The 27,058-nt window shown below is 36.5% G+C and overlaps 1 protein-coding gene across 3 annotated transcripts in view; it reads right to left on the bottom strand.

Annotated features, from left to right (window-relative positions):
• The window catches only part of NETO1 (neuropilin and tolloid like 1), a 79,218-nt gene that overhangs the window by 25,756 nt on the left and 26,404 nt on the right, over nucleotides 1-27,058 (bottom strand). For all 3 annotated transcript variants that reach the window (XM_088172545.1, XM_014870935.2, XM_088172543.1), the window contains exons 5-7: nucleotides 19,618-19,659; nucleotides 19,377-19,504; nucleotides 8,023-8,251 (exon numbers count right to left, since the gene is read on the bottom strand). In XM_088172545.1, the coding sequence (XP_088028671.1) occupies nucleotides 8,023-8,251; nucleotides 19,377-19,504; nucleotides 19,618-19,659 (399 nt within the window). The remainder of the gene's footprint in view (nucleotides 1-8,022; nucleotides 8,252-19,376; nucleotides 19,505-19,617; nucleotides 19,660-27,058) is intronic.

The raw sequence follows: 27,058 nt of genomic DNA, 5'->3' as shown, positions 1-27,058 counted from the left end.
GGGCACAGCAAAAGAGTCTTGGGATACTACATCAAGGACATTCTAGTAGTAATAAAAAGATAAAAGAACTGGTGGTAAACCAGATTTTTTCACAATAAGATGGATCTGGTCCTGATGCAGTTCTAAGGCTGCAGAACCCAGGATGACAGTAGAATCAAGCAGTATGTGACAGCCAGCTTGTGGATGTTTTCACAAAAAGAAACAACTACAATCATTAACTTCAACTAGATAAAGCAGCACAAACATCTCCACATACCAGAAGCTGTACTCTATCACTCCATGGTCTTTCCCATCACTATATAAATGCCCTTTATATGAGACAGGAGCAGGAATGCAGAGAGCTCACCCAGGTGGGAAGCCAAGTGACTTTTTGGTCACGATTAGTGGGAAGCACAGTGGAAAGTTACCAATACTGTACTTTGTGTCTGGACTACTTGATCAGGAACAGGCAGTTAATGAAATCTTCTTCAGACAGCTGGAAATAGCCACATGACCAGGGTCCTTATGGATTTGAACCACTTGATAACTGTGGAGGACAACACGGAAGGGTAGAAGCAAGCCAGGAAGTTTGCAGAGTGCATTTTTAAATTCCTGACACAGGTAATCAAGGATCTGATGAGGGCAGCTCTGCTGTGCCTCATACTTCTATAAACAAGAATCAGTTTGGAAGGCAAATCTCAGGAGCAGGAGGTGATGGAGTTCAGGAGGCTGCAAAGAAGAAATAAACCAAAAAAAGCACAATCATAATTCTGGGCCTCAGAAAAGCAAAAGTTCACTTTTGATGGGTCTGGTGGACAAATGCTATGGGAGGTGGTCCGGGACAGATACAGGTTCAAGGAGGGTTGGTTGATTCTGTAAGAGCACCTCCTCCAAGCTCAGCCGTTGTCTATCTGGACAAGCCAAAAATCAAGTGAAGGTAGCAGTTATCCTGCATGGATGGACAATGAGCTCCTGACTAAGCTCAAACATAGGAAGGATACATATAAACAGTGGCAGTAGAGCAGCATGATCCCAGCAGAAATATGACTTCTCTGAGTGGAAGTCACTGAGGTTAGGAAATATTTAATTAACTGGACAGACATGAACTCCTGGATCCTCATGTGATGCCCCCAGTAGACGACTCATATCGTTGTGAAGTCACTCTTGATTATCTCTGAAAAGTCCTGCTGACAGAGACTTCAGTGGGCTGGGCAAACAGAATCTTCAAGAAGATCAAAAAAAGGAAATTAAAAGTCCGGTGCCTTGGGAGGAATAACTTCATGCACCAGTAGGTGCTGGGACTGGCTGACTAGGAAGCAAGCTTACAGAAAAGGTTTTGGTATACAATAAGGTCACCTTGAAAATCACCTTGAGTCAGCAGTGTGCCCTTCTGGCAAAGAAGGCCACCACTGTCCTGGGCTGCATTAAAAACAGAATTGTCAGTAGGCTGAGATGTATGATCCTTCCCCTTTATTTAGGTGGGTCATGTCAGGTTCTGGGCTCCTCAGCACAAACGGGACACAGATATTTTGCAGTGAGCCCAGCAAGAGGCTGTGAAGGCTTTTAAAGGCTTGAGATATTGAAGGTGTGAGGACTGGCTGAGAAAGTTGGGACTGCTTCGAGCATCTTGTCAATACATCCAAACACCCACTGGGAGGGAGTAATGAAGACAGAGCCAGGCTCTTCTCAGCATGCCCAGTGACAAGAGAGGAAGCAATGAGTGGTGATAAAGGAAATGCAAGAAATTTCCTTTAAATGCAAGAACTAATTTTTGCTTTGAGGCTGATTAAGCACTATGCAGAAGCTGGTTTACAAAGAGAGGTTGTGACATCTCCATCACTGAAGATACTCAAAACACAACAGGGCACAGCCCTGAGCCACCTGTTGTAGCTGACCCTGCTTAGAGCAGAAGGATTGGACTAGACCATATCCTGGAGTCCCTTCCATCCCTTCTGTGGCTCTCTCAAAAAGCCCTGACTTCATAATTAGATTAAAAGTAAGAGCTGGGAACACACAATTGTGTTATTTCTCCTGTGTCTCAAAGCTGCCTTAAGTCAAGCTCTACCAAGTACTGGCCTAGAAATAAGATACCATATTCAACATAATGACCAATTCATGATTGTAACACAACTGAGAAAATTAGAACTGCACTTTTAATTCAACCTGATTTATTTTAATAAAGTCTCTAATAAATTCTTTGATTTTTATAGCATGAAAATACTATTATCTAACTTAAATCACTAATTAATGAAAATTAATTAATGAAAAATATTATTTTTCTATCTTGTAATTGAACCAATAATTTTAAATATAGTTTTTATAGTTTTTATAAGTAGCTTTTATAAAATCATATATACAATAATAAAAATCCCAAACATCTTCATTCTACATTATTTTTAATGATAATATTCTCTTTTTATGAATTTGTGTGCTATGTATAAGAATACCTTGTATTTTAATATACAAACAAATTTTATAATTCTTGAATTCGTTATAATGTAACATCTCCTGCTTTGCAACAGCTATTTACACTGAACACAAGATGGTGCTCTTATCCTAGAAGATATATAAGCAAGTGTGGTAACAGGGACATATATGATGTCCCAGAGTATTTTTCAAGTATAGGAAACCTATGTTTAAAAACCCCAACTGTAATAATGACAACCCTCCTTCTGTTATCGAGAATGTAAATATACTCTGTTTCTAGTACAAATTAGTAGATTGTTATATTATTCACATTTCCAGAAGGTTTCCTCCACAGTATTCAAAAAAGCTTCTGTTTGGTATTTGAAGGTTACTGCTTTCAAATTTCTTGATAATTGAACCAATGCAGTTGTCTATATTTTCTTACTACATAAAGGTTTTAGAAATGCATGTGCCCATAATCTACACTTTTTGATTTATTAAGACAATTTTTTAAAATCCTGAATAGCCCTAAGGCAAAGAATCATAAAGTGTATTAATAGTTCTTCCATATGCCACCCTTACAAAGCAACATGAAAAAAAGCAGTCGTAATTTATATTTTGAAAAAGTTATACTAGTTTCACTCAGGAAATAAAATAAATAATCACAAGTAAAGCATTACAATTTATACTATAAAATTACAGAATTTGTAAAGCAGTATAGAAATTAAATATCCCATATCATTAATAATTATTATGTCATTGTGATGTTATTGCATAAGTAACAAAATACATTATGTCTGTGCATTGGGGATCATTTTTTTAGGCATTGCAGGGTACTATGGATATAAATTGCAATCATGGGCAGGCCAAAATATTTTTCCAAGATGGAGCTAAAAACAGGTCTGTTATGGAACTGGTGTGCAGCCTGGCTGCTTCACTTCAGGGCTGTGCTTTCTCCAGTGTATTTCTCACTGTTTCTCAGCACCATCCACAATGCAACTCCTTTTCTTTCAGGGTGTGAACTAGCTCTGAGCAAGCCAGCTTGGGTGTCTATGCTGCACTTCATTGAACCATGTGGATTTACCCTTTGAGCTTGTTTCAAGGCGGGGATTTCAGGCCAAGATGAGATAATCTTAGACAAATGTCCTACCCTACTTTATATTTTTAGGCTGATATCTCTCCCTCCTTTCTCCCCTTCCTTTCTTGTCATAACATTTTTGAAAGGTCTTGCTTCCTCCTCAGGGTGAATGGGAAAATTCTGAAATCTTAACAATGGTTAGAAACATTTTACACTGAAGTCGTTAGACATTTCACACCTACTCCTCCTCTACTCAAGATAGCTCATTGCATCATGCACTACACACGAATTCTTTAAGTACAGATCATTTAGATTTTCCCATTGTTCTTTAATGAAAAATAAGGCTTTCTTTCCTCCTCAAGAGAAGGAAAATTTAAATTCTTCATATGTTCCTTGAATCATCATTGAAACAAAGGAGAAAGTTTTCTATCAGTCTCTTCAAGGAAAAATATTTATTGGGAGACAGCTACGCTTGTTTTATTAAAATGATAAAATTATTAGGATTGTTATAGTATTCTGCACTACAAGTATATGATTTTCTACTAATGAAAAAAAAAGGCTTGTTAAAATACAGCTATTAGAAACTTGAAAATGAGATGAGCTTAATACTGATTCTCTTTCTCAGTCACCTTCAGACAGCTCTGTGCAAGATAAATGCAACTTTTATGGATAGTTAATACCACACACAGATCAATAATCTAGTCTTTCAAAAACACCTATATGCGGTTCCATGGGGTTTTTTCGGGGTTTTTTTGATATACAAACTCACCAGAGAATGGCAGGTCAGGAGCCTGTGCTCAGAGCTCCAGCCTGTGTTTTGTTAATACACTCTGGGCACCACAAATAATTATTTTGTTCAGGGTCAGAAAGTCACTGGGGTGCTTAGCCAGTGAGAGTTTTTCACTAGAGATGGCTGCAAATAGCACAGAAGCGAATAAAATCACAGATGAGTGCTCACCAGTAAGGAGGCAATCCCAGTGGTTTCTTTTTAAAATATTAGTGTGGAAGCAGAGAGCAAAACCAGCAAAGCTGCAATCTGTTTACATTCCTAAGTCCTTGCAAAGAGAAACTGCCTCTTCACAGGTTGCACTAAACACCTTGCTGCTCCCTTTTTCAGTACTTCCCTTAGCTCTACCACAAAAACCACAGTCCCCAGCGCTGCATACCTGCAGTCCTTTTTCCCTATTAAAGAACTGCCCGTGCTGGGTGAACCTCTTCAAGTCTGTACACAAGGACTTGAGTGCCTTTACTGATCAAACTGTGCACTAGTCTTCTAAGCATGGCCTTAGACATCTGTCCAAATATGGGTTTTGTTCATAAAAATAAAATAAGAATGCTAGAACTTGTGCTCCATGAGGAGAGTTGTGTGTGACAGGGCCCTAAAAACAGACTTAGGGCTCAAAGGGACAGTAAGAGAAGGAATGAGGTTTTTCTGGTCTGGAGTTTCTGGTGCAGGGTTATGGGCACAGAAGGAAGCCGTGCTACCAAAGAGTGGTCAGAAGTGAGAAAATGAACATCTTGTCTGCTATGCATACAGAGGGTTTTTCTCTTATCCCATATGCCCTGGTTCTACAAGTCTGCTTTTAGGCTAGGGCGTAGGTGTGTCTGCTGAGGAGCAGCTCTTTGAAGAAGCTGTAGGTGTAGCATGTGTGTCATTAATCAGGCTGGAGATCACTCTTCAACCATGCAAAATTAAATGAACAGTTAGTCAGTGGGTGAGAAAACAAAGATTCATTTTTCAAGTCTTCTTACCAGATGAACAGACACCTTTTGATTATACCAGATTTTTGTTTACCTTTCACTGATTCTTATAATAATTTATTAGATATTTAAAGTCCTGTGTAACAGTGACTCCCATGCACAAAAATATGATTATGCTTAGGAGCTATATTAAAGGATAAAAAGGTAAGGATATACAATGACAGTTAGAATAGTTAACAATGCTTTCAATGAAATATCAGATCATCGCTATAAATTATCACCTATTAAGAATTAATCAGTTGTTAAATGCTTCTTAGAGCGCAACTACTGTTTTGACGATGATGAGACTCATCCCTGATTTTCTGATGCAGGAAGTTTAACAGCTTCATGTATTGTATGAATGTTTATAGCACTGCTACTCTGAAAGCATCACTGTGAGAGGTTTGGAAGCTTGTAAGGCCACTTTTTAGATACCAATAAGAAAATGCATAAATATTTTAAATGGATTTCGAACATTAAAATAACGATAGAAGAAATCTCTTTAAGATTTCTCTGTTCTGCACAAACGTCAAGTCCCCAGGAAATGGCTTTGTAACAAGAATAAACACTGAACAGACTTGCACTGAAAAAAAAACAATGCTCAGGCTTAGTGATTGTTTCTACAAGGATAGCACTTCCAATACACAGAGCCTTGTGTAAGGGAAAACTCACAGTCTCAACAGCCTAAGGAGAGGAACTTGAGGAGGAGCAGATCACAACACTTTCTGGTCATTCCCACGGGAACAGTAAATACAGGAATTCTACTTTGTCATTCTTTCCCATGCACATTACTGCAAAATAAAGATAATCTTCTATTTTGTTCCTTTCTCAGGTCTATATGAACAAAATTGAACTTTTCCCTCTTTCTTTGTCCCTGAATAGACACGCAGGTGTCTGTTCCCTGATGCACATCTCCCTGAATGATGTCTGACATTCCTTCTCTCCCATGCAGATGATCTAATTATTCCCACACGCTGCTGAAAGACGTTGCAGTTTACATGCCATGAGCTGTGTCTCAGAGTGTGTCTCACTGACATCTGTTCTAGCCGGCTCCTGACAGCCAGCACCAGTACGTGACATAGGGCAGCACTTAGGGACAACTGACAAGACACACAAAATACCATCTGCATTACCTCTAAATCTTTAAAGTTAATTCCCAGCAATAAAATCACAGATGTAGTTGCTTCTACTATTTATGAGCAGGCTATGTAGACATATTTCAAAGTATTATTTAGCCCTTAATAAATTTTCAGCTTTTAGTGAGTAAATTTACAGAAAGCACTTTATGTTAGTATTTTGAATTTCTCAGTCAGAATATTATTCAGTATAAACTATCATCTGCTTAAAAGAAAGGAGTAGGTCATAAGATGCAGCATGTCAGGTAAACAAATTAGGAATACTGTAAGAGAAAAAAACCACATTTTTCCTTATTATCCTTAAAATATAAGAGTTTTGCAAACATACACTTATTCAAACCTTCATTTCAAGTTAGTCATCATAATGCTTCACTCTCCAGTTCTTTATATGCTGTGAACCTCCAGTGTCTATGCAGTTGTTTCTACGGTAACAGATCAAGATGCCTTGTGAAAAAAATGAATCAGATCTTGAATATTCAAGACATCTCCAGTTGCAGAAATGAGGAAAGGGCAGTCTCATCTCAACCAAGGGTTCTCAGTGTCTTTTAGACCCCAGCCTGATTTGCAGGCAAAAATAATATAATCCACCCTAAGGCTGCAAGTGTGAGAGTACAGTGTCACATGCAGTTTCAGCCATGTAAAATGTCAGAAATTTTTAATCAGAGCCATAATTAAGGAATTACGGAGGCTGTTCTCAACAGAGACTCGTTGCTTCATTGCAGGGTACACACACACAGAATACAGATGAAGAATGTATTTGGTAGGTTGAGCCTTCATTCCAACCACTGACAGCTGCAAAGAAATCTTTCTGTCAGACAAATGAGGCACAAACCAAATCACATTAAAAATTAACATGAAACAGCATGTGAAAGTAAATGCTCCTTTCTAAAGAGGCCAAATATGTATTATTCCTATCAAAGAAAACAAATTTATATCTTTTACAGGTCTTTTGCAGGATTATCTGGGTCAATCGTTTTCAGTGAATGGAACTATTGGGTTTTGTTGAGGGATTTTTGTGATTGGTTTGATTGTTTCTTTTCTTAAACTGGCTAGAGCTACATTTTGTTTCTTTCACAGGCTGTCTTTCTTATCTGAGTCCAGATTCCATATAAAAATATAAATGCAAGTAAGGCACATAAAGAGAATATTAACCAAAATATGAAAGGCTTTTAGAAAGCTTTTGTTGCTACAAAAAAACCCTAAATTCTTTGCTTAACAATAGCTGACACACATCACATGTTCAGTGATATATGCACACACCCACTACCTGTGATAAAATAATCATAAGGTATTTTTCAAACGCATATCATAATGAGATCTAAAAAGTCAAATTCAGAGAAAATTATCTGACTTGATAAAAACTTTCAGAGCTGTATTATTTTCCAGGTTTTGCAAGGAAAAGATTGAATGTAGCTTGGGGATCAGACAAAAATCGCAGTTATATGACTGGACGGGTCATGACCACTTGTACCTGTTTTCTTGGTTTTGAATCTTGTGGCCTGTCTACTGCATTGCAAATTATTGCTCATTACAAATGCTTAGAATAAAAACTGTTCTGAATATTTACATAGATTGTTTGGCAACATACTTCAGTGACTGCTCTGCATGAAGAAAATATTAACAGATTTTGGGACTTGTATCATTTAACAAGCTGAAAGGCAGATGCATTAATTAGGGTCTTACGTTCTTGGAAAGATGTGAAGAGCATCTGGAATCGGCTGTTTCGACTGCCTTCATCTGCCCACATGCGGATTACACCCAGACCTGTCCTCAGCATTACATCATTAGCAACTGTGCTGCAAAACTTTGCCTTCAAATCCTCCACGGAGCTGCTTCCGTCATAGACTGCTACAAAATTCCTTTTGCATTCATTGGAATTCTGCATCTCGTAGTCCAAGAATCGCAAATAGATCTATAAATCAATCAAACAACAAAGGCAACATCTGAGAATGACTGAAAAAGCATTAAGCAACTTTGCTTTACATTGCAGGGGAAAGATTGCACAACTCTATCAAAAGAATTTTTGTGGAGCTGGTGATCCATAAGGCACTTCCTTGCAAGGCCATTAATATGCAAACTGAGCACTGTTTCTACTTCCTGTTGTTCTGTCTTGCTTCCAAGTAGAATCTCTCAGAAGATCTAGATATTTCTTTGTTCTTATCCACAGTAAGGTCCTAATTTCCAAATATATATTTTTTTCATAACTAAGTACAATGGTTCTTCAAGCTGAAGGATAGATCAGCCAGAAATTTTTGCTTTTACTGCTTAGCACAATATTGCTCTATTACATGACTGACATGTGAAATAATAAGGCAAATCATTGTTGCTCCCTCCCCAGAGTCAATGTGTCATCTTATACATTTCTGCTATGCTGATTCAGGAAGTGAGAATCTGAGAGCCAGGCAGAACTCCATCATTAATCTTTTTATGCTTCCTCAAGGATCTGGCCACCATCTCTTCTAAACAAAGCATTACGGTGTCCATTTTCACAATTTAATAGGCTTGAAATGAAGCATATTTTGTGGAAACTCCTAGAAACCTATGTCTCTTGTATACAAGCTAAATTGTCTTATAAAGCAGTAGATATATTGCCCTTTGCAAAGAACTCTTTAAATCTACCTAGAAAGAAGCAGGGGTGAGGATAAAAGGCTATTATTTTATATTCAAGTGTATATGGACTTTAATAGGGAAAACCACCAATTTTAAAAGCACCTGATTATAAAAGAAACATCAAATATTCAATTCACTAAGAAGGCAAGCACTATTTTCAACATAATCAAAGTGCCAAGGGTACTCATGAGAGTTCAGGAGAATGATGCAGAAAGGTGAATTCGGGCAGAAATTGTATAAAAAGGCAGTAAGCATACACAACATAGAGCTATATGCATCTTCACCTAAAAAATACTAAAAAAGAAACCTCACCGTATTAGATATCAAATATACTAATTTTCAAACAATTTTATTGACTTCAGGTGTTTTTTAATATGCACAGAACAGATGCTTAATAAGCTTCTCTGCTTTTGCAAAAAGTACACAAGCAGTACATATCCTAGTAGCAACAAGACTCATAATTTCACCTCATTAATATATTAAAGCTCTTATGGTTTGAGAATTATGTGCTCTCAAGCAGTATGCCACAGTTTAATAATAGCTTGGATTTCTTAATGGGTCTTTTAAGGTAGTGTATTATGGTATATTTTCATTCCTTGCTATGCTTTGCATAAGTGTCCCTCTGAAAAGAATATTTGTGAAAGATTTTTACTAGAAAATGAAATTAGGTATACTAAAGGTGCACATCTTTTTTTCTAATCTGTTATTCTTACAGTAAACCTTACTCATATTCTATCCTTCAGAAGAGTTCAGAGGAATACATTTCAATTAAAATGCAGTTAAGTGTATTTTACTTTCACCATGTATCCTAGAGTTTACATACTATAAATTAAGAAATCTTCTTGTATTGGTCTCTACAAAATGGAACAACTAACAGAAATACACAAAGACATCAAAGTATAATTTTTATGGTGTTTCTCACTTCATTTACTGGTTGTTGAGTAAAACAGTGAAATGATACACACCATGGTGCTGACAGAGAAGGATCCCACATGGGAGGATCCCATGTGGGGGAAGGAGGTGTGGGAAGTGGCAGAGCCATGACACAAACACCCAGCAATTGGCCATATTTGGGACACACCAGAGAGCTGCTTCTGTGTCCCAGACACCAGATGCTCCTTCTCAAGCAAGGATGTAACAACCACTGTGCAACCCTGGCACACAGCCCCTCCTGGGAAGCTGCTGAGACAGTTCATAGTCCATCTCTCTATAACTTAGGGAACTAAATGTGCCCCTTGCTTTCCTTTTCTCACTAACTGAAGCAGTCTGCTTCAGACAGGTGTCCCAGTGCTTGCCAGCCTTCTCACAGGTAATGCAATGAAATTTTCCTGCAGCTGATTATATGCAATATTGCATACATGTGACTGTTTGCCAGGAAGAGAAACATGCAAATTGATGGTTCACAGAGAACAGAAGGCTTGCAACATGCTTTGTCATGAATCATTACTTTTACTGTCTATAAATGCCTACCATATGTACACCATTTATATTTATATGGCATATACATATACATACATACATACATACATACATACATACATACATAATGATAGACCACAAAGTTACAGTGCAATGTAACATATCACATTTTTATCTATTCCCCTCTTCAGGAAGACTCATATTTACTTCAGAAAAAAGATTATATTAATCTGATGCCAGAACAGTAAGACTATACTTACTGGGTGAAAGGCCTTGTACACTTGTTCACATGTTCTCTGTTTCTATCCTGCTGCCTTTTATATATGCATTTATATGTACAATTGCATGTGCATATATATAACCACATATATTTCTTTTAAAGGGTATCCAATTTCAGTATGGAGATGTATTTTTTATGAGTTTTCATTCTAACAAGAAATGTGTGCTAATCCTCGCTGTGGTTACAAAATATCAGCTCTCCCAGCAATTTCCAGCACACATCTATTATTCCTGATCTGTTCAAAAACACTGTTCATATAGCAGTACAGACAAAATCTTATTTCTATGGGCTTATCGTTTGACATTCTTTAGTTTCTGGAGACACACTAGCCTTATAAAATAGTAAAATATTTCTTAGAGTAGCAGTCATAAATACTGAAAAGGAATCAAGAGAAAAATAACTCAGCATTTTGTTTTGAGTCTTTCAGTGAAGAAACCAAAACCTTCAGTTCTTCCCAAACCTGAATTCTGCTGTCAGTCAAATCTGTTCATTCCTCTGTGTGGGAAATTCAGCCAACAGCATACCATATATAGACCTGATAGGTAGTGGAACCACTGGAAAAAAATATTTGACTTAAAAATATATGTCTATCTTGTAGAAGAAAGATGCCACTTTCCTCAATGACATGAAGTTTTTTAAATTAGAAAAAATAAGTTCCTGATATTCTGAGGTGAGTTGGAGCTTCATTCTCATAATTGTCTTTGGTAGGATGACTACTCCCAGAACTTTACATAAAATATTGAGGTTTTGATATAACACACCCTGAAATCAGTGGGTAATTTCAATCTCTTTATTTGAATCAGACCTTTGGCTTAGAACTGCAGTGTATTTTTAAAAACTGGAAACTGATTACACAAACTGACAACCTGATACTGGATCAAATTTTATTTTAAAGAGCTGGAATAATTTAATTGCATCTGCACGCCTCTGCCAACTTGTATGGTTTCATTGCTATATATTTGCCATTGTTCCTGTCACTGGCTGTAAGACCCACACTGGCAGAAGAAAATGACTAATAATAAATTGAGTTCCCCAAGGAAAGAATAAAACTGATTATATGACAAAGTCTTATCTAAGGCAAAATGTTCCCTATACATAGCTTTTTGAAATCAGTGGCAATATTCTCATTACTTTTACTGGTATGTGGATGTCACTATAACAAATTCATCAGAAAGTGAGAGAAAAAATATCAATATTACTGGTTATTTCATTTACAGAGATCTTAGCCATTACTCCTAGCAGCAGTGGATAAGAAACTTTGTTCTCCTGAAAGAAAACGAAATAAAGAAGAGGTCACAGACTCAAACCCCATCATCTGCCTTCATTAAACATTTTTCCATTGATGCCAATAGGAGATTTTGGAATGAACTTTTCCATAGATACTGACACATTATATTAGCATAATCAAGGCATTCTTGCTGAAGAGAACATCTTATTTGAAAGAAGCAGCATAACTGCCATATCTTCTTCTTTCACATTTTTGCTGCAAAGTTTTAATAAGACACTTTTGTCAAATCATCAGCTCCACATTACTTAGGAGAGGGGGCTGCTCAAGTATTAGATTAACTGAGTTTTGAGATGTCACTGCAAATGCCAATGTCATTAGCAACAAAACTGATAAAGCCTCATTGCAACTGTGGCATATGTAATTTACACTCGGTCACATTATATTTTAAATAATTTTTTTGTCACCTGTAAGTTTTGTATTACAACCATAAATAATAAGAAAAAAGGATTTGCTGGGAAATTTGTATTATTTCTTTTTATTAAAATTTGGAAAAAAAAAATCTCTGCAAAATTCTGTGACCAAACATATTAGGAGAAAAATTCCAAAATGGTTATAAACTACGAATAATATATCACCTCAGTAAAATGGTCAGATTATAATCTCCTCATAGTGAATCACTTTTGATGAGTTCTGCTTTTTAATCAATCACTGAAGGTTAGGGATGACAACATGATTGATCAGGCCGGTCAGGAAAAGCTTCAAACCATATCCCAGCATATCAGACTTAATATATTTGCACAGACACTCAGTTGCCTAAAACCAAACCAAACAAAAAGCCATCCTTCAGCTGCCAAAAGTAATTTAGATATAAGAGAAAAACTTCCTCTTCATCCAAGTGTAATGTCCAGATTTTGCATATTCACCTTCTGGGTTTAGTCAATTCTCTTGTAAGCATAGGACTGGGTTAAATTGTCCTGTTGCTCAGTGATCAGTTACAGCACCTGCTTTATTCTGCATCTTGTTCAGCTTTTTGGGATTAACAAAGTACTTTCAAGATGATACCTCCAGTATTTAAGCCTGGGAAACACATTGTTTTAAAAGCAGATTGTGCAACACTAATTAAAAAATTCCTTCAAGGCAACCGGACACCAAGCCCAAAAAGCATATTACCAATGATGCTTGAATTTGTTATCTGAAATGATCTGTTCTCTTGCTTGGAAGGTATTTTATTTTTTTTTCAGTCAACACTACTTCAATGCAGAAGTGTTAACCATACATGATCTGTTTGGAGTTTTGTTTGTTATTTTGGGAGATTATTATACATTTTTGGTCCTTCTGTTACTAGTCTGGGACCATGTTGTGCAAACAGAGAGCTCCGTACCTCATATTTTCTTCTGTTCTGGAGCTTGAAGTATACTGTCTGTCAAAGATGACAATTTTATATGGTACTTCTAAGACACCGTGATTCACAGCCAAGGCTCCATATCAGAACACCATTTTTCCAGACAGGTGAAGCTCTTTGGATCTCTTTGCTTTGTCCTATTTGTTTCTTCAAACTTCTGTGACTATCCAATAGCTGACACTTTCTCTGTCAAGTCATCCTGACTCTTTTCTAGTACAGCCCGAAAATGCTCACAAGTGAGCAACATTTACAGTTCCTTGGTGCTGTTCTGCTTTTTAACAATGAAAACTGTAGATAAATCCTGATTCTGCTGATGTCTTTTGCATGTCATTACCTTCTTTAACAATTTTTTTTAAAATTACATTTTTTAATAGCTATTTGGTTTGAGGATGATGAGGTTCATTATATTTCTATACCTGAAGGGAATAGATTCATGGTAACTTAAAAGTGGGGTTTTTGACAGTGTTACTTTTGATATGACTTCATAGCAGAGATTCTATATATATGATTCCAAACATGTACTTGTCTTGCACCTTCATTTCAGAAAACTATTACACATAAGGGATTTTAATAGTTTAACATAGGCAAATAATATTTTCTACTTGTTTAAACATAATTTATTCACCTTGTTCCATATATACATATGTTGGAGTTTTTTTAAATTCATAATATTGTTTGCAATATCTGTATGTTAGCAAGCTTCAGCACTTCTTCAGAGAAGGAGACCATCTGAAGCTTGCAAAAGTGTCTGGCTGTTAGGCTATTCAGCCTTTAAATTTTATTTTTCTCTAACATTTCAAGAATCACCACTCAAATGGCGTCTTTGAAATTTTAGTGCACCACTTAAAGCTTCTACAACTGATTAAGAAGAAAATTAGTGTATGTTAGTCAGCCAGTGCTGATAGCTTAAACTGCTTTTCTTGCAGGTCTCATCTAAGAACACAAATTTCCACTTCACATGGGAGAGCAGAAAATGTTTTGGTTTAGTCAGATCACTTTAGACTCAACTCACAGCTCTGCAATTTGCTTCACCTCATGTTTCCTCCTCACTGTCTAGGAAATGCATGAGAAACAGCCGAGTCTCTCTCCAGACTACACTCACTACGAAGGCAGCTGCCTGGCACCAAGAGAGTCATCCCTGCCTTTGGTCAGCAGCATGCCAGCTAGCAGCAAACGCACAAGTTTAGCATGTTAGTAAGCATACAAGTGTCTTGGTCACACTGGGTCACACTCCCAGCCTCATTCCTCACCATCCCAGCCTTGTCCATTGCCAAGCTGCTGGCTGGGTTCAGCTTGGGCCAGCCCCACTGCCTGGGCAAGTCCAGCCACCTCTACACCCCAGCCACCATCCTGTCCAAGTCTCATTAGTCATGTCCTGGCACTGTGGCCTCCCTCATCCTGGCCCCCTCCTGTGTGCTGTGTATCCCCTTCCCACTGCTCCCCAGCGGCTCTGCTTGAAACAGACACCACCAGCCACTGGCAGCTCAGAGTTAAGGATGCTGCCATGATGTGACAAAACTAGATACTCATTAATTGACATTTTGGGTTTCCTCAATCGCTTGTGATAAGTCTTGCATCCTATAACCTTTGTCCAATATCCTGTTCAGGCTGGGCAAGGGAATTAGACATCACTTTGCCTAACTACCTTATAACTTAATTTTATTATTCATGGTGTAAATAAAGAGGCTACTTCCACTACTTGTTCAGTCTAAATGTAGTTATTGCTTATTCCTCCAGAACAGATTATTTCCACTGGACTACATTCAAATTAATTCCTGTTTTGATGCTGGTTTTTGAGGCGCCCAGAGCGTCTGATAATAAATAATTTTTAACAGCACCTCTTACTGGTTTTTTTTCCCAACATAAGAATAACATATTTGTAAATATTTTATTACTCTTACTATCAAGTTTTGCTGTGTCATTTTTTCTACAGAGCCTCTCAAAGAACAAGCATGACACAAAGATACATTGCTGGGAAACTTACCCACCAAAGAGAACTACCTGAGCATGAACATAGCTCTGTCGTCCTGGGGGGTTTTGTCAAACTATGTTGACCCATCCAATACAGAAAAATGCTTGTATTATCCTCTAATACTTCACCCTTAACAGAAAGTAAGAAAACTATAATTCTATTAATTTTCTTATTTTCTATTCCTAAATCCAAAATCTTTGCTTATCCACTGCTTGCAGCCAATGATGCCTCTAAAATTTTTCAAATCACTGTGCGATAAGCTTATACACTTCCTTCTTTTTGCTTCATTCTACACGGAAGAATTTTCAGATGAAGAAGTTCCTCCAGAACTTTATTATTCTCGGTGGGTTAACACTTTCAGTCAGCAGCTCTCTTCTTAATTTTCCATTCTTGCCCTGAATACTAATTGTAGTCACATTCTACACAAAGTGCAGAACCCTCAGTATTACTCTACTCAAAACTCAGAGCTATCTTACTCAGCACGAACTGATTTTGAATGATTACAAGAAACACAGACTTTTCAACTAGTCACTTTCAAATATAAGGCTCTAGGTCTGCATGCAAATTGTGTTCAGACTGCATTTTGCAGCCTTCTGTGCTTAGAGAATTACTTGAGTTCTGCATGCATTTCAGATTTTTTTTCTCTATTTTTGTATGTGTGTGTGTGTGTGTGTGTGATATAAGGCAATCAGTGATCTATTTTAAGCGTGTGCAACAAATTTTCTGCTCTCTGTCCCATTCCAGATCACTGAGGATAGAAGCATTAGACCCAGACTGTCAGTTTGAAGCCCAGGCTTAGAGACCTCAAGTACACACTTCCTGGCTGATCTCATTGCTCATATATTGAGCTCAGACTTGGCTGGAATCTGGAATTGGAAACCGAGGGAAGGGCTTGCGTCTTGCCCCTGCAGACAGTTTAGACTGGATGAGCTTACGCCAAATGAAATTGCAAGCAACTCACATTCTGGCACAGTTTAATTAAGAAACTAAAGATGAAAAAGTCCAACACAAATTCTCTCTGAGAAACTCTTGCCTTTTAGGCATAATTCCCAGTAACAAACTGTGCAGCCCAGAGTACAAGAACATGTGGGTTTAAAGATGTCTGCTGAGTGCTTACTGTTCTTAGCAGGAGAGCTTGTTTTCATAGGTGCAAGCTGACATAAATTAAAATGATGTCACTTAATAATCGTACTGAATATGTCATTAATTCAAGGTTAGATAGGGACAAAGGAAGGTGACTGTAAAAAATGGACAATAGATTCCAGTTGAATTGTTCAAATGCTAAATTGGATTTACCCCTCAAAGATGGATCTTGGCTTGAAAAATCTTTATTTTTTCTAGCTTGCTGTGAAACATTTCAATTCCACATTAGGAAATACTGATTTATATGCTTTTATATTGCTCAATCTCTCCACCCAGATAATTCTGTAAGATGGGAACAGCAGGATCCATCAAGAGACGACCCAGTCCAGCCCTCTGCCTAAAGGTAGGATTATTAATGTTTCTCTCATTTTTCACAAGTTGTTATCTAACCTGCACTTTCAGACCACTGACAATGCCAGCTGAACCAACTTTCTCAAGCAAACATTCATAATGCCCTCCCTGATGGCTGAATTTTCTTCCTTCATATCTAACATGAAACTTTATTTCAAAGTGTGAGACCCTGAGTTATCCTACAGACATGGGCATCAGAGTATTCCTTCTTCCTTGTAAAAGCCTTTTATTGCATTGTATTATACTCCTTCAAAAAATCTTCCAGATGACATTAGATAACATTCAGTATTACTTCATTTTTCTAAAACTTTCTTGTTGGTCTCCCTTCCAGATGCCCTTCAACTAGGATATGCTGCTTGGAATGCAACACAACTAAATGCAGGTATGGAAGTTTGTCAAGAATTAATGAACTTTAATTTTTAGCCCTCTACTAACAGTACTAGTGTAACGTTCTTCTGACACACAATGTAGTTCCAGCTACATAAATACCTAGTTTGGAGTTTTACATCAGAACTGAAGTATGGATAAATACAAGTAGGTGAAATTGAGATTTTTAGCAAGACTTTCAATCATATAGAACTTTAGAGTCAGACCAAATAAGAACATCACAATGACATTATAAGATCAACCATAAACTTGAATTTAGACTATAGGGAAATGTTATTAGCTTAATTAACTGTACTGATTCTAATTAAAATTCTGTTTGTTTTCTTTCTCTAATACCTAAATATATCATAGAATAGTTTAAATTTGAAGGGACCTATAAAGGTCATCTGGTCCAACTTCCCAGCCATAAGCCAGGAAGTTTTCAACTAAACCCAGTTGCTCAGAGCCCCATCCAACCTGGCCTTGAATATTTCCAGGGGTGGTCATAAACCAACTCTCTGAGCAATATGATCCACGTTTCACAACCCTCGTTGTAAAAATGTCATCCTCATATCTAGTCTAAATCTACCCTCTTCTAGGTTAAAACACCTTGTCTTACTGCTCCTGATAAACTATTTGTTTCCTTTTTCCTTATAGGCTCCTCCTAAATGCTGGAAGGCTGCTATATGGCATTCCCAGAGTCTTCTCTTCTCTGGATGGAACAACCTGTCATCTTTTAGCTTTTCCTCACTGGAGAGGTTTTCCATCCCTTTCACTGTTTTTGTGGCCCTCCTCTGGACCTGCTACAACAAGCAGGTCTTTTCTATGCTGAGGACCCCAGAATTGGATGCAGTGTTCAAAGCAGAGCAGAGGGCCAGAATCTCCTCCCTCTCCTTGCTGCCCCCACTGCCTTTGATGTTGCCCAGGACACAATTGGCTTTCTGAGATGGTTGTGTACATTTCTGGGGCATGTCCAGCCTCTTATCCACCAATATCCCCAAAACCTCAGCAGGGCTGCTCCCCATCAGTTCTTCCTGAAACTTGTGTCAATACTGGGATTTGCCCTGAGTGATTATAAACTGCCTATAACACACAGAATAATCATTCATCAGTTCAATCATCTCATATCACTACTTCATGTAGCAAAATGGGAAGCTCATCTACTTAATTGAAAACCTCTATCAATATTAATTTTATCCAAAAGTAAAAAACAGTTATAAGACTAAAGTATTTTCTAGAAATAATTTATCTGTAGTCTTTTTTGAGCCAACTCTTTTCCTAAACTTTCGCAATAGAAAAATGCTGATACTAATGACTTTTTCTCTTCTGAAAACCTTTCCTGAAGAGAACCCTTCAGAATTCATTCATGTGTTATTCTGATGATGAAACGATTACATATTCAGCAGTCTCCTCACTCAGATTATACAAAAAAAGCCCTTATCTGTTTAAAGACAGCAGAGAGTAGTGCATATATAAATTCTACTTTCTAAAACCTTTCTTGTCCAATAAAAGACAGCTAGAAAAAGTATTCTGTGGGGTGTCTTTTACATAGTGAATGAAAGTAAGTGGGAGGCATAGAGCTGTTCCTATAGCAAAGAGGGGAGAAGTGGTAGTGTAGTGTAGCCAGCAACAATTAATGCATATCATAACTGATAAGTTATAAATAAGAGAGAAAATAAGGGGAATCCAAGAAAACTGTTTTTGAATTCATTGCAGCCCTCTTATGCTACTTACAAAGCCCTGGCTTGCTGACTGTGGAAGAAAAGAAATGAGACCACTCTTTCTGTCTGTCTCTAAACCAAAGGAACTAAAGGCTTCATACGGAGGAATATTAATTTTCTTTAGGTCCATTTTCACAGTTCCCATATAAGAAACAGTGATGACCTCAGGGAGTCAGTAGTGGTCCCTTACTAGTCTCTATGTTAGGTATTTTAAATATATTGAAATTAAAATTATAAGATTACTTCCCACTTTAAAATGCACATTGATTCTTTAAAAGGATGAGCAAAATTAAAGATGAATTTAAGAAAATTACTTATGGCACAAAAAGCACATTAGTACTGCCCAAATCATCATTTATGGAGAAAGGTGGTTATTTTGGCTGAGATGACAAATTACCCTTCCACAGCAGAAGGAAAAAAATAGTTTACAGTTCAAGCTGTAAAGTTATTAAACGAGATCTGACTGTACTAAGAAATGCACAATATATTAGAAAAGTCAATTTCTTAAATTAAATGGCAAATCAGCAAGTGGATGAAGGACTGACCTTGGATCGGGGTGGTGCTCGGATGTACCATTTACAGTCTACTGCTTCAGTTTCAGAAGCTTTTCCTTCTTTAACAATTTGTACAGATTCCACAATTCCTTCAGGTCCTCCCATCTCAAACTCACAAACTGAATAACAAAACACCAGAAAAAATGAAACCTGAACAGCAAACAAAAATGTTTTCTACAGCAGAGTATAAAGGCCTCCAAGTTAGAAAGAAACCCAAAAGCAACATACCAACCTGGCAATGGCTTCAAAACGCCAAGGTCCTTAAAATCTGGATCTTAAAAATAGAGAAAGACAAAATTAGTTTGTCATTAGATGTTATGTCAATATGCTCAAATTTTATAATGCACTTTAGTTGTATAATTATACATATACTTCTTGGAAATGGGAAGTGTTTCAAAACTATGGCAACACAATAATTAATGCAGAAATTATTGATACCATCATACCAAGTTATTTTTTTCTGTTATGAAATCCTGCTTTTCTCTGTCTCTCTCTTTCAGAAGGGTACAAAAATATTTCTGCATATATTAGCAAGTGAGAACATCACATAGCTAACCACATGGCATTTTAATACATCACTGTAGTGGAAGAGGATATATTTACAGATCCATTCAGAATCTTTTTGCTTATTTTGCATTTTGAAGAATAACACTCAACTTAACTAGAGAAATCTGAACTTAATTCCGTGTTTATGAGCATTCTGCCATCCCTACTAACCAAGAGGAGACATTTTCTTTGTCAGAAGCACCCATGTGATCTTACTGGAAAAAATACCATAAGAATTACCATTAGTAGTCATTGTGCTAACAAGTTAGTAAGTCTAACACGGTAGTCAGGTGTGCTATTTTCCATCAGATAAACATGATTGTACTTACTACCTGAGAGGACTTGTATCATGCTTTTATAGTCAGGTGTAATACAGAGATGAAATGAGTCTGGTCTTAGACCTGCACTTCAATAGACAACCATCTGTATACAAATCCTCATTTCACAAAATTTGGCTCAGGTTGAAGATAATGCAGAAAACCAGAATTATGGGAGGATAAAGCATTTCAAGAAATGATTTCTTAGAATTGACTGGTCTTGTGTGGGAACTTTTTATCACTTGCACTGCTTTTCTACTTAAAATGAATGTTCTGCACTGTTTTTCTCATTTACATATGAAACTGGTCTTCTTGTTTCACAACTGGGTCAGTAAAAAAATTTGGAAGAAGATGTATCAAATGAAAAAGATCAGTCACAACCAAGACAAAAAACTGCTGTTTCCCTGTAGCCTCAGTCAAATAAGAACAGTAAGAATCATAACCAGATAATATAACAAAATAGTCTAGCACTGCCTAAGCAAGATCAGCCATTTTAATCTAAACAGTCAAAATGTGTTGACTTCAAAAACTGGAGTCGTAAAATCCCTTTTTAAATTGCTCCTCTATAACCAGGTTGCTGTTGTTCTTCCCAAACTTCTTTTACAGTTACACAACATAAATCATGAGTAAATACTCATGAATTTACAGAACCCCAAATATAGCTGAGTAGGCAATTAGTATTAATTGTTACATGTTTTATAGATCAGTAGATAAATATGATTACCAACAACATTAAATGTAATCAAATATTTCAATTAATTTACTTGGGATGCTGATATCTAGCTCTCAAAATGAGATACTTAAATCTACTTTTGCTTATGGTTCAAATGACCATCCCAACGGTATCACATTGTAACCATCGCATTTCTTCCTTTTACTGAGTTTGCAAGGATTACTCTGATTTATTGAAAACACTCTACCCCATTAGTAAAGCGTATAGGAAGAAGGAAAGCAAAAACTGTTCTGCCAGAATTTTCCCCATATGAGAGTTTTCTTATAAAGCAGTGCTCATAGCAAGAATCTAGGCTGAAGTACAATTTAGACCATACAATTTGACCCAGAAAACATTTCTGAAAATATTTTCTCATTTAACAATCCAGTAAAGTTGGTAACAGTACCTAAAGAAATGCATAATCTACTGACATTCTAGAAATATGGTAGATCTGATCAGTTTTAAAAGATTAATTTTTGCAAGTTCTCAAAGTTTCAAGAGTGAAAGGGAAATAAAATCTAGGACACCTGGGGTGATAACCCTTCATTAAATATTGCTATTATACCAATATTACTATAATAAAAACAAAATCTGTAAATTAGGCATTATCAGAGATGCTTAAAATTCACCCATGTTTGAGCATATTTAACTAGCAAATATTTATAGTCTCTCATTAAATATATTAGATTTTAGCAGCTCTTCTGTATGTAATTCAACCAAATTGTTATTCTCATTCTGGCTGGGTCAGAACATTAATGTTATATAAACACTGACTGGCTAGGTCTTCCAATAGACAGATGAAAACCATGTTCCCATGAGGAAAACACCCGAGACTGGAAAACTTTTCTGTGAAAAATAAGATGGATCATCCATAAGGGGAGAGAAAAGTCAGAAGCAAAATAGGAAGCAATATGGAGCTGCTAGAGACAATCCAACAAAGGGTCATGAATTTTTTTAAGCAATATATGAGGAAAGGCTGATAGTCAGTTGAGAGAAGGGAAGGGTCAGAGGTGATCCCACCATTGTGTACAAAAACCTATTGGAGGGGTGCAAAGAGAATGGAGCCAGGCTCTTTCCAGTGGTATCCAGTGACAGAACAAGAGGCAATGAGCACACATTGAATCACAGGAGATTTCGTCTGAATATCAGCAAACACTTCTCCAGTATGAGGTGACTCAGGATTAGCAAGGTAGCCAAGAGGTTGTGGAGTCTCTATCCTTGGAGATATTCAATAGCTGTCTAGACATGATCCTAGGCAAGCTTTAGGTGACCCTGCATGAAAACGGGGTTGGACAAGATGACCTCCAAAGGTGCCTTCTGAGACCAGCCATTTTCTGATACTCTGATTTTCTAACAACTAAACAACAGTATAGGATGATAGTGAAATAATCAATCAAAAGTCTAGACCTATTATCTGAGGCAGCAGCAGAAGTTAGACAAATCTCTATCACAATGCAGACTTGGTTTTATGAAATTTGCTCTGAGTCACAGGAATATATATATATTCAGCCTGGAGAAGTATGAAATACTTAGGCCTGGTTTCAAAAAGCTCTACTAGGTCTTCATGGGAGACTTTAAAATTTTGGATGCTAGCTTTGGAATCTATATTTTCTGTGGAAACCATACTGCATTTCTTTATTTTTCATTTCACTGTTCCTATGCAAGAAGTCTGGCTCTTCTAAGTAGCTGGCAAACATGGAATTTAAATAGAAAAAACAGGAGGCCAATTGTAAGGAGTTAGGGCACCTGAATGCTCAAAAATCTTATGAAATAAAGAAAATTGTAAAGTTAAAAGGCATTGTACATCAACTGTATTAAGTCTTCAAAAAGTATGTAAATGACCTTGTTTGCAAGTACACTGCAGCATCCTATGGGATTTCCCAGTTGAGGTATATCCACAGAAACATTTACCCACCCATGCATGGATATACACTTGTAACACCTGACTCCATGTCACTTACACAGAAGGTGAAATAGTTTAAAATTATATTACTTGGATAATTTCTGTGAGACATAGGGAAAATGCATAAAGTTCAAACTAATTACTAGTAACATGATGTTCTGCTGGCAAGTATTATTGTAAATCAATTTTAAAATATCACATTTAGAATTTAAAAATCCACACTTATAAAGACTGTTCAATTTGTCTTCAAAGAGAGATGGCATAGGGCTTTTAAAAGTAATGATGTAATACAGAAAAATTAGAGTATTCTCACTCTTACAAAGGCAAAATTTTTTAAATACACCTCTCACATTTTATTCTTCTTTCCTTAGATTTTCATATAAAATTCGTCTGGGCATTTTCTTACCTGGTGAACTTCAAAACTCCTGGTTTCACTGATAAAAAATAATAGATATCTCACTCTGGAAATCAATACATATAAGTCAAAATTTTAATATCTCTTTTCAAAAATGAAGATTGAGTTTATGTGTTCCTGCTCATATCTGGACTACAGTATACTTAATAACTTTTTTATTTTAATATCTGAAATGCAATACATACAGTAAAGAGCACGAACAATTGTACTGTTAAGAGGAAGGAAATATGTAATACAAAATTCTGGTGCTGAATAACTTTTGGGGTATTTTTCTCTCTTTTCTTCTATGAATGAGATGTGGATGAATGATTTGAACTATTTGAATAACTCATACACTACAAAGGATTGATGTTTAAAACCTAAGGGTTTTTTTGCTGTCTGTGAATACAAAAACCTCCTTTTTAATGGATACATATAGAAAGTAGTCACAATAGGTTGCAGGCATATTTCCTAATCAGAAGTAAGGAAACTGTCCACTTTTATTCACTGATCAGACAGTCGTAGATAAATCTTTTCACTTCTCTGTCTGACTAGAAATAGGTATTCAACTCCTATCCATCAATATTTAAGAAATTTTAACACATGCACATGCTTCCCTGTCAGAGAACTTATTAGAGACCTGGTTTTGCATGTAAATACTCATAGAAAAGTAAAGAGAATTGCACTATACAGCAAACCACCAGTTATTAGTCTGTAAGTCTACTAAGTCAGGTTCCTTTACAATGATTTCTGGGAGCCTAAACCGGCCTTGCCCTCTTGAGGAGTTAGATATAGTTCTCTATAAAAGCAGAACTTGCACAACTCAGTACAGAAAAGCATGATTATTCTAAGGTATTTTATATCATAGTATTTGATGAGAGACTAAAAGTATTGAAAGAATATGGCCAAAAGATTTTAAAAGTATAAAAATCTTCTCAAAGAATCAGTGATATCATTCTAAAATAGAAAAATGTTTCTGTACTTAAATATTTTTTGTGTAGTGTTCAAAGTGAACTTAGCTATTCTGCTGGAGAGAGTAAAGAAAAAGTAGTAAGAAGAAAAGCAATATGAAATTAATAGCTATGCAAAACCCCACATATTATTTCTTATTAGCCTAAAATGAAGTTTGTTCTGATGGGTCTTTTCATATTAGTAGTCTTCCTGAAACTCCCATATATATGTCTATATTTCTACTAATGATATTAAAAGATGTTCAATGAAAGCTTATAGTTTGTTAGACACTGTGGAAAGGTCTGTAGTAATTATAGTTGGCAATATTATGTGCAGTATTTGCTCTTTATTTTCTGTTTTCTTTTAAGGACAATATTGTGAGCAACTTAAGCTCTTTTGAAGACTAAATATTTATAACCTAAAATAATGCTTCTCAAACTTTTCACTCTTAACATAGTCATGAAAGAACTCAAAGCTGATAAGTGCAAATGTAGCAGTGAATATAACTCCTGTTATTTCACCTTGAAGATCTACCTGCAATTAAATCAGCAAAAAGTCATATGAAGACAAATATTGTTGAAATAATACAAACTATTTTACCCAAAAGTTTAATTTCTACAATATCTTCTTTCTTTTTTAGTTTTTTTTTCTTTTGTCACTTTACTACTCTCAGCTCATACTTACAAAGTATTTTTATAATGTAATTAATATATATAGTGATTTGCAAACTAATTGTCTTGCTATGGTGACCTCAGTAAAATGAGATATGCTGCAAGTATTAGCAATAGCTGGACATTTGTATGCCAAAATTATGTGCTTCTTTGTTTTGTTGCCATCTATTCGCAAATAAAAAGACAATGACAGAAATAAAAAGAAGGATAAAAGAAAAACAAAATCCATGTCTCTGCATAACTTCTTGCCAAGATTGGTCAAACTGAGAACTGAACAGGCAAGAAGCACCTGAATGAATTCCACTGGAACAGAGCACACGATAACAGAAGTTGCAGTTAAATTTCTGTTTTCATGCACACAATGGCAGGCTTTGAGATTTTAGCCTGCTTGCCTTTGTTGTCTATTCTACAAACCCTTTAAAGCAGGGTCTTTCTCCCCCATAAATTTTATTATGGATGGGAACCATATCAGAAAGCAAAAGACTGCATGAGATTCTGGGTCTCTTCTTCAAAGGGTGTTTCAACCCTTTGATATGTGCTCCTAAATCCCAGAAGTGAAAAGTGCTTTTTCGGAGCTGACCTAGTGACAAAGGAGAGCAAGAATGGGCAACAATGTCATGCTCAGGCTGATGAATGGAAAGAGGAAGTCCTGGAGCCTCCCTATGTGTGGGATTATATGACATCATTTTTATTATGTTAAATATTTACATTTGTAGCTGAGTGCTCCAATTAGGCATTATATTCCCTTTATGCAGCACACTGTGTGTGGAAATGCAGGGAAAAAATTATCCTATGATGAATATTTCAAATACTCCATATACCTTTATCTGCCAGTTGCCCAAAAATATTGAAACAAGACTGAATGAGCTCAGGAGTCCACTTTATCTGAGTAATGCAGCCTTGCTGTGACAGTGCAGCTGACTTGACCGCCAGGACTGACTATCAGTCAAGGGCAGCACCTTGTCTGTGTCTCCCCAAGATAATATCCTGGAGGCTTCCTGTAATTGACTAATGGTCTCTAAACTGGGCTAGGAAGAGAGATGTGCAACGCTTTGGTGCTTTTCCTGAATAATGTTGAATTCTAAGTATTTCTAGTCATGCAATTTCAGTAGAGTACTACTAAAGGCTCAGGATCTGTCTCATAGGTTTTTTTTATAGATGACTCCTAGTCCAGTCCAAGGAAATAACACTTTAAGTTCATGTGAGAAGACTAGGGGGAAAAAATGAGCCCAAAGGTTTAGCCACAACTGAGTACCAGGCATTACCTCTGCAGATTGAACCTATTTGCACATGGTTATTTCTTGCTACCACTGAGTGCAGAATCTGCACATCATTTTCAGGATATTTATGCTGTACCAGTTCGCTGGGTGGATTTCTCAGGACAAAAGGAGCTTATGAGAATAACTCTGTGATTTAAAATAGTCTTTGTTGTTTTTTCATAGGAGAAATGTTTTCTCCTAGTTTTACCTCATTTTAGAACATTCAGCAAAATAATGTATTCACTGTAGTGTTCTTTTCAATAGCTACACATTTTAGAGGTGTTATAGTCAACAGAATATACTACTTGTGCTGCTTCAAGTAGCACTGTATAACCTGTAGTTCACTACACATTGTGGTACATTTCCAATTAAAAAAAGAAATACAACACAGTGTTTACACCTACTAATATTCTCCTGCTGTAGCTGGCCATGCCAGTGATGACATCTTTTTGAAGATAACTTCATCTCACATGAGAAACTCAAATATCTCCCCTAGTTTCCACATGTGAATAGCTCACTTTCCACTTTAAGAAGCAAATTCTTCCACTGTCTCCAAATATTTTTCTCTTACAGACCAGCATAGCACCAGGTGGTCTTTTGCTAAAGCAAAGAATCGTGTCAGAGAGCACCAGAGGGAACTGAATTGTGTTTGTAAAAACAATTACTTGCTTAATCGTCTGGCCATATATCAGAAGGAGATGAAACAGACAAAAAGCTACAGAAAATAAGATTCTTAGAGTAGAAACAAGTGAAATAGCCACAGACTGAAAAAAAAACATTCATTAGTTTACTGTGCAACTGCTAGATTTTTTGAAAGCTGTTGGATGAATTATATCTAGTGCTCTCCTATAACAAAGTCATTGTATGATTCAAAAAGTCAATGTCACAGGACATTTTAAAAATGTATTCTGTACCCAGGG

This window comes from Sturnus vulgaris, chromosome 1 (genome assembly GCF_052056855.1).
Source record: "Sturnus vulgaris isolate bStuVul1 chromosome 1, bStuVul1.hap1, whole genome shotgun sequence".
NCBI classification, from domain to species: domain Eukaryota; kingdom Metazoa; phylum Chordata; class Aves; order Passeriformes; family Sturnidae; genus Sturnus; species Sturnus vulgaris.
Note: the sequence above shows the minus strand (reverse complement) of the source record. Positions and strands in the feature narration are given on the sequence as shown.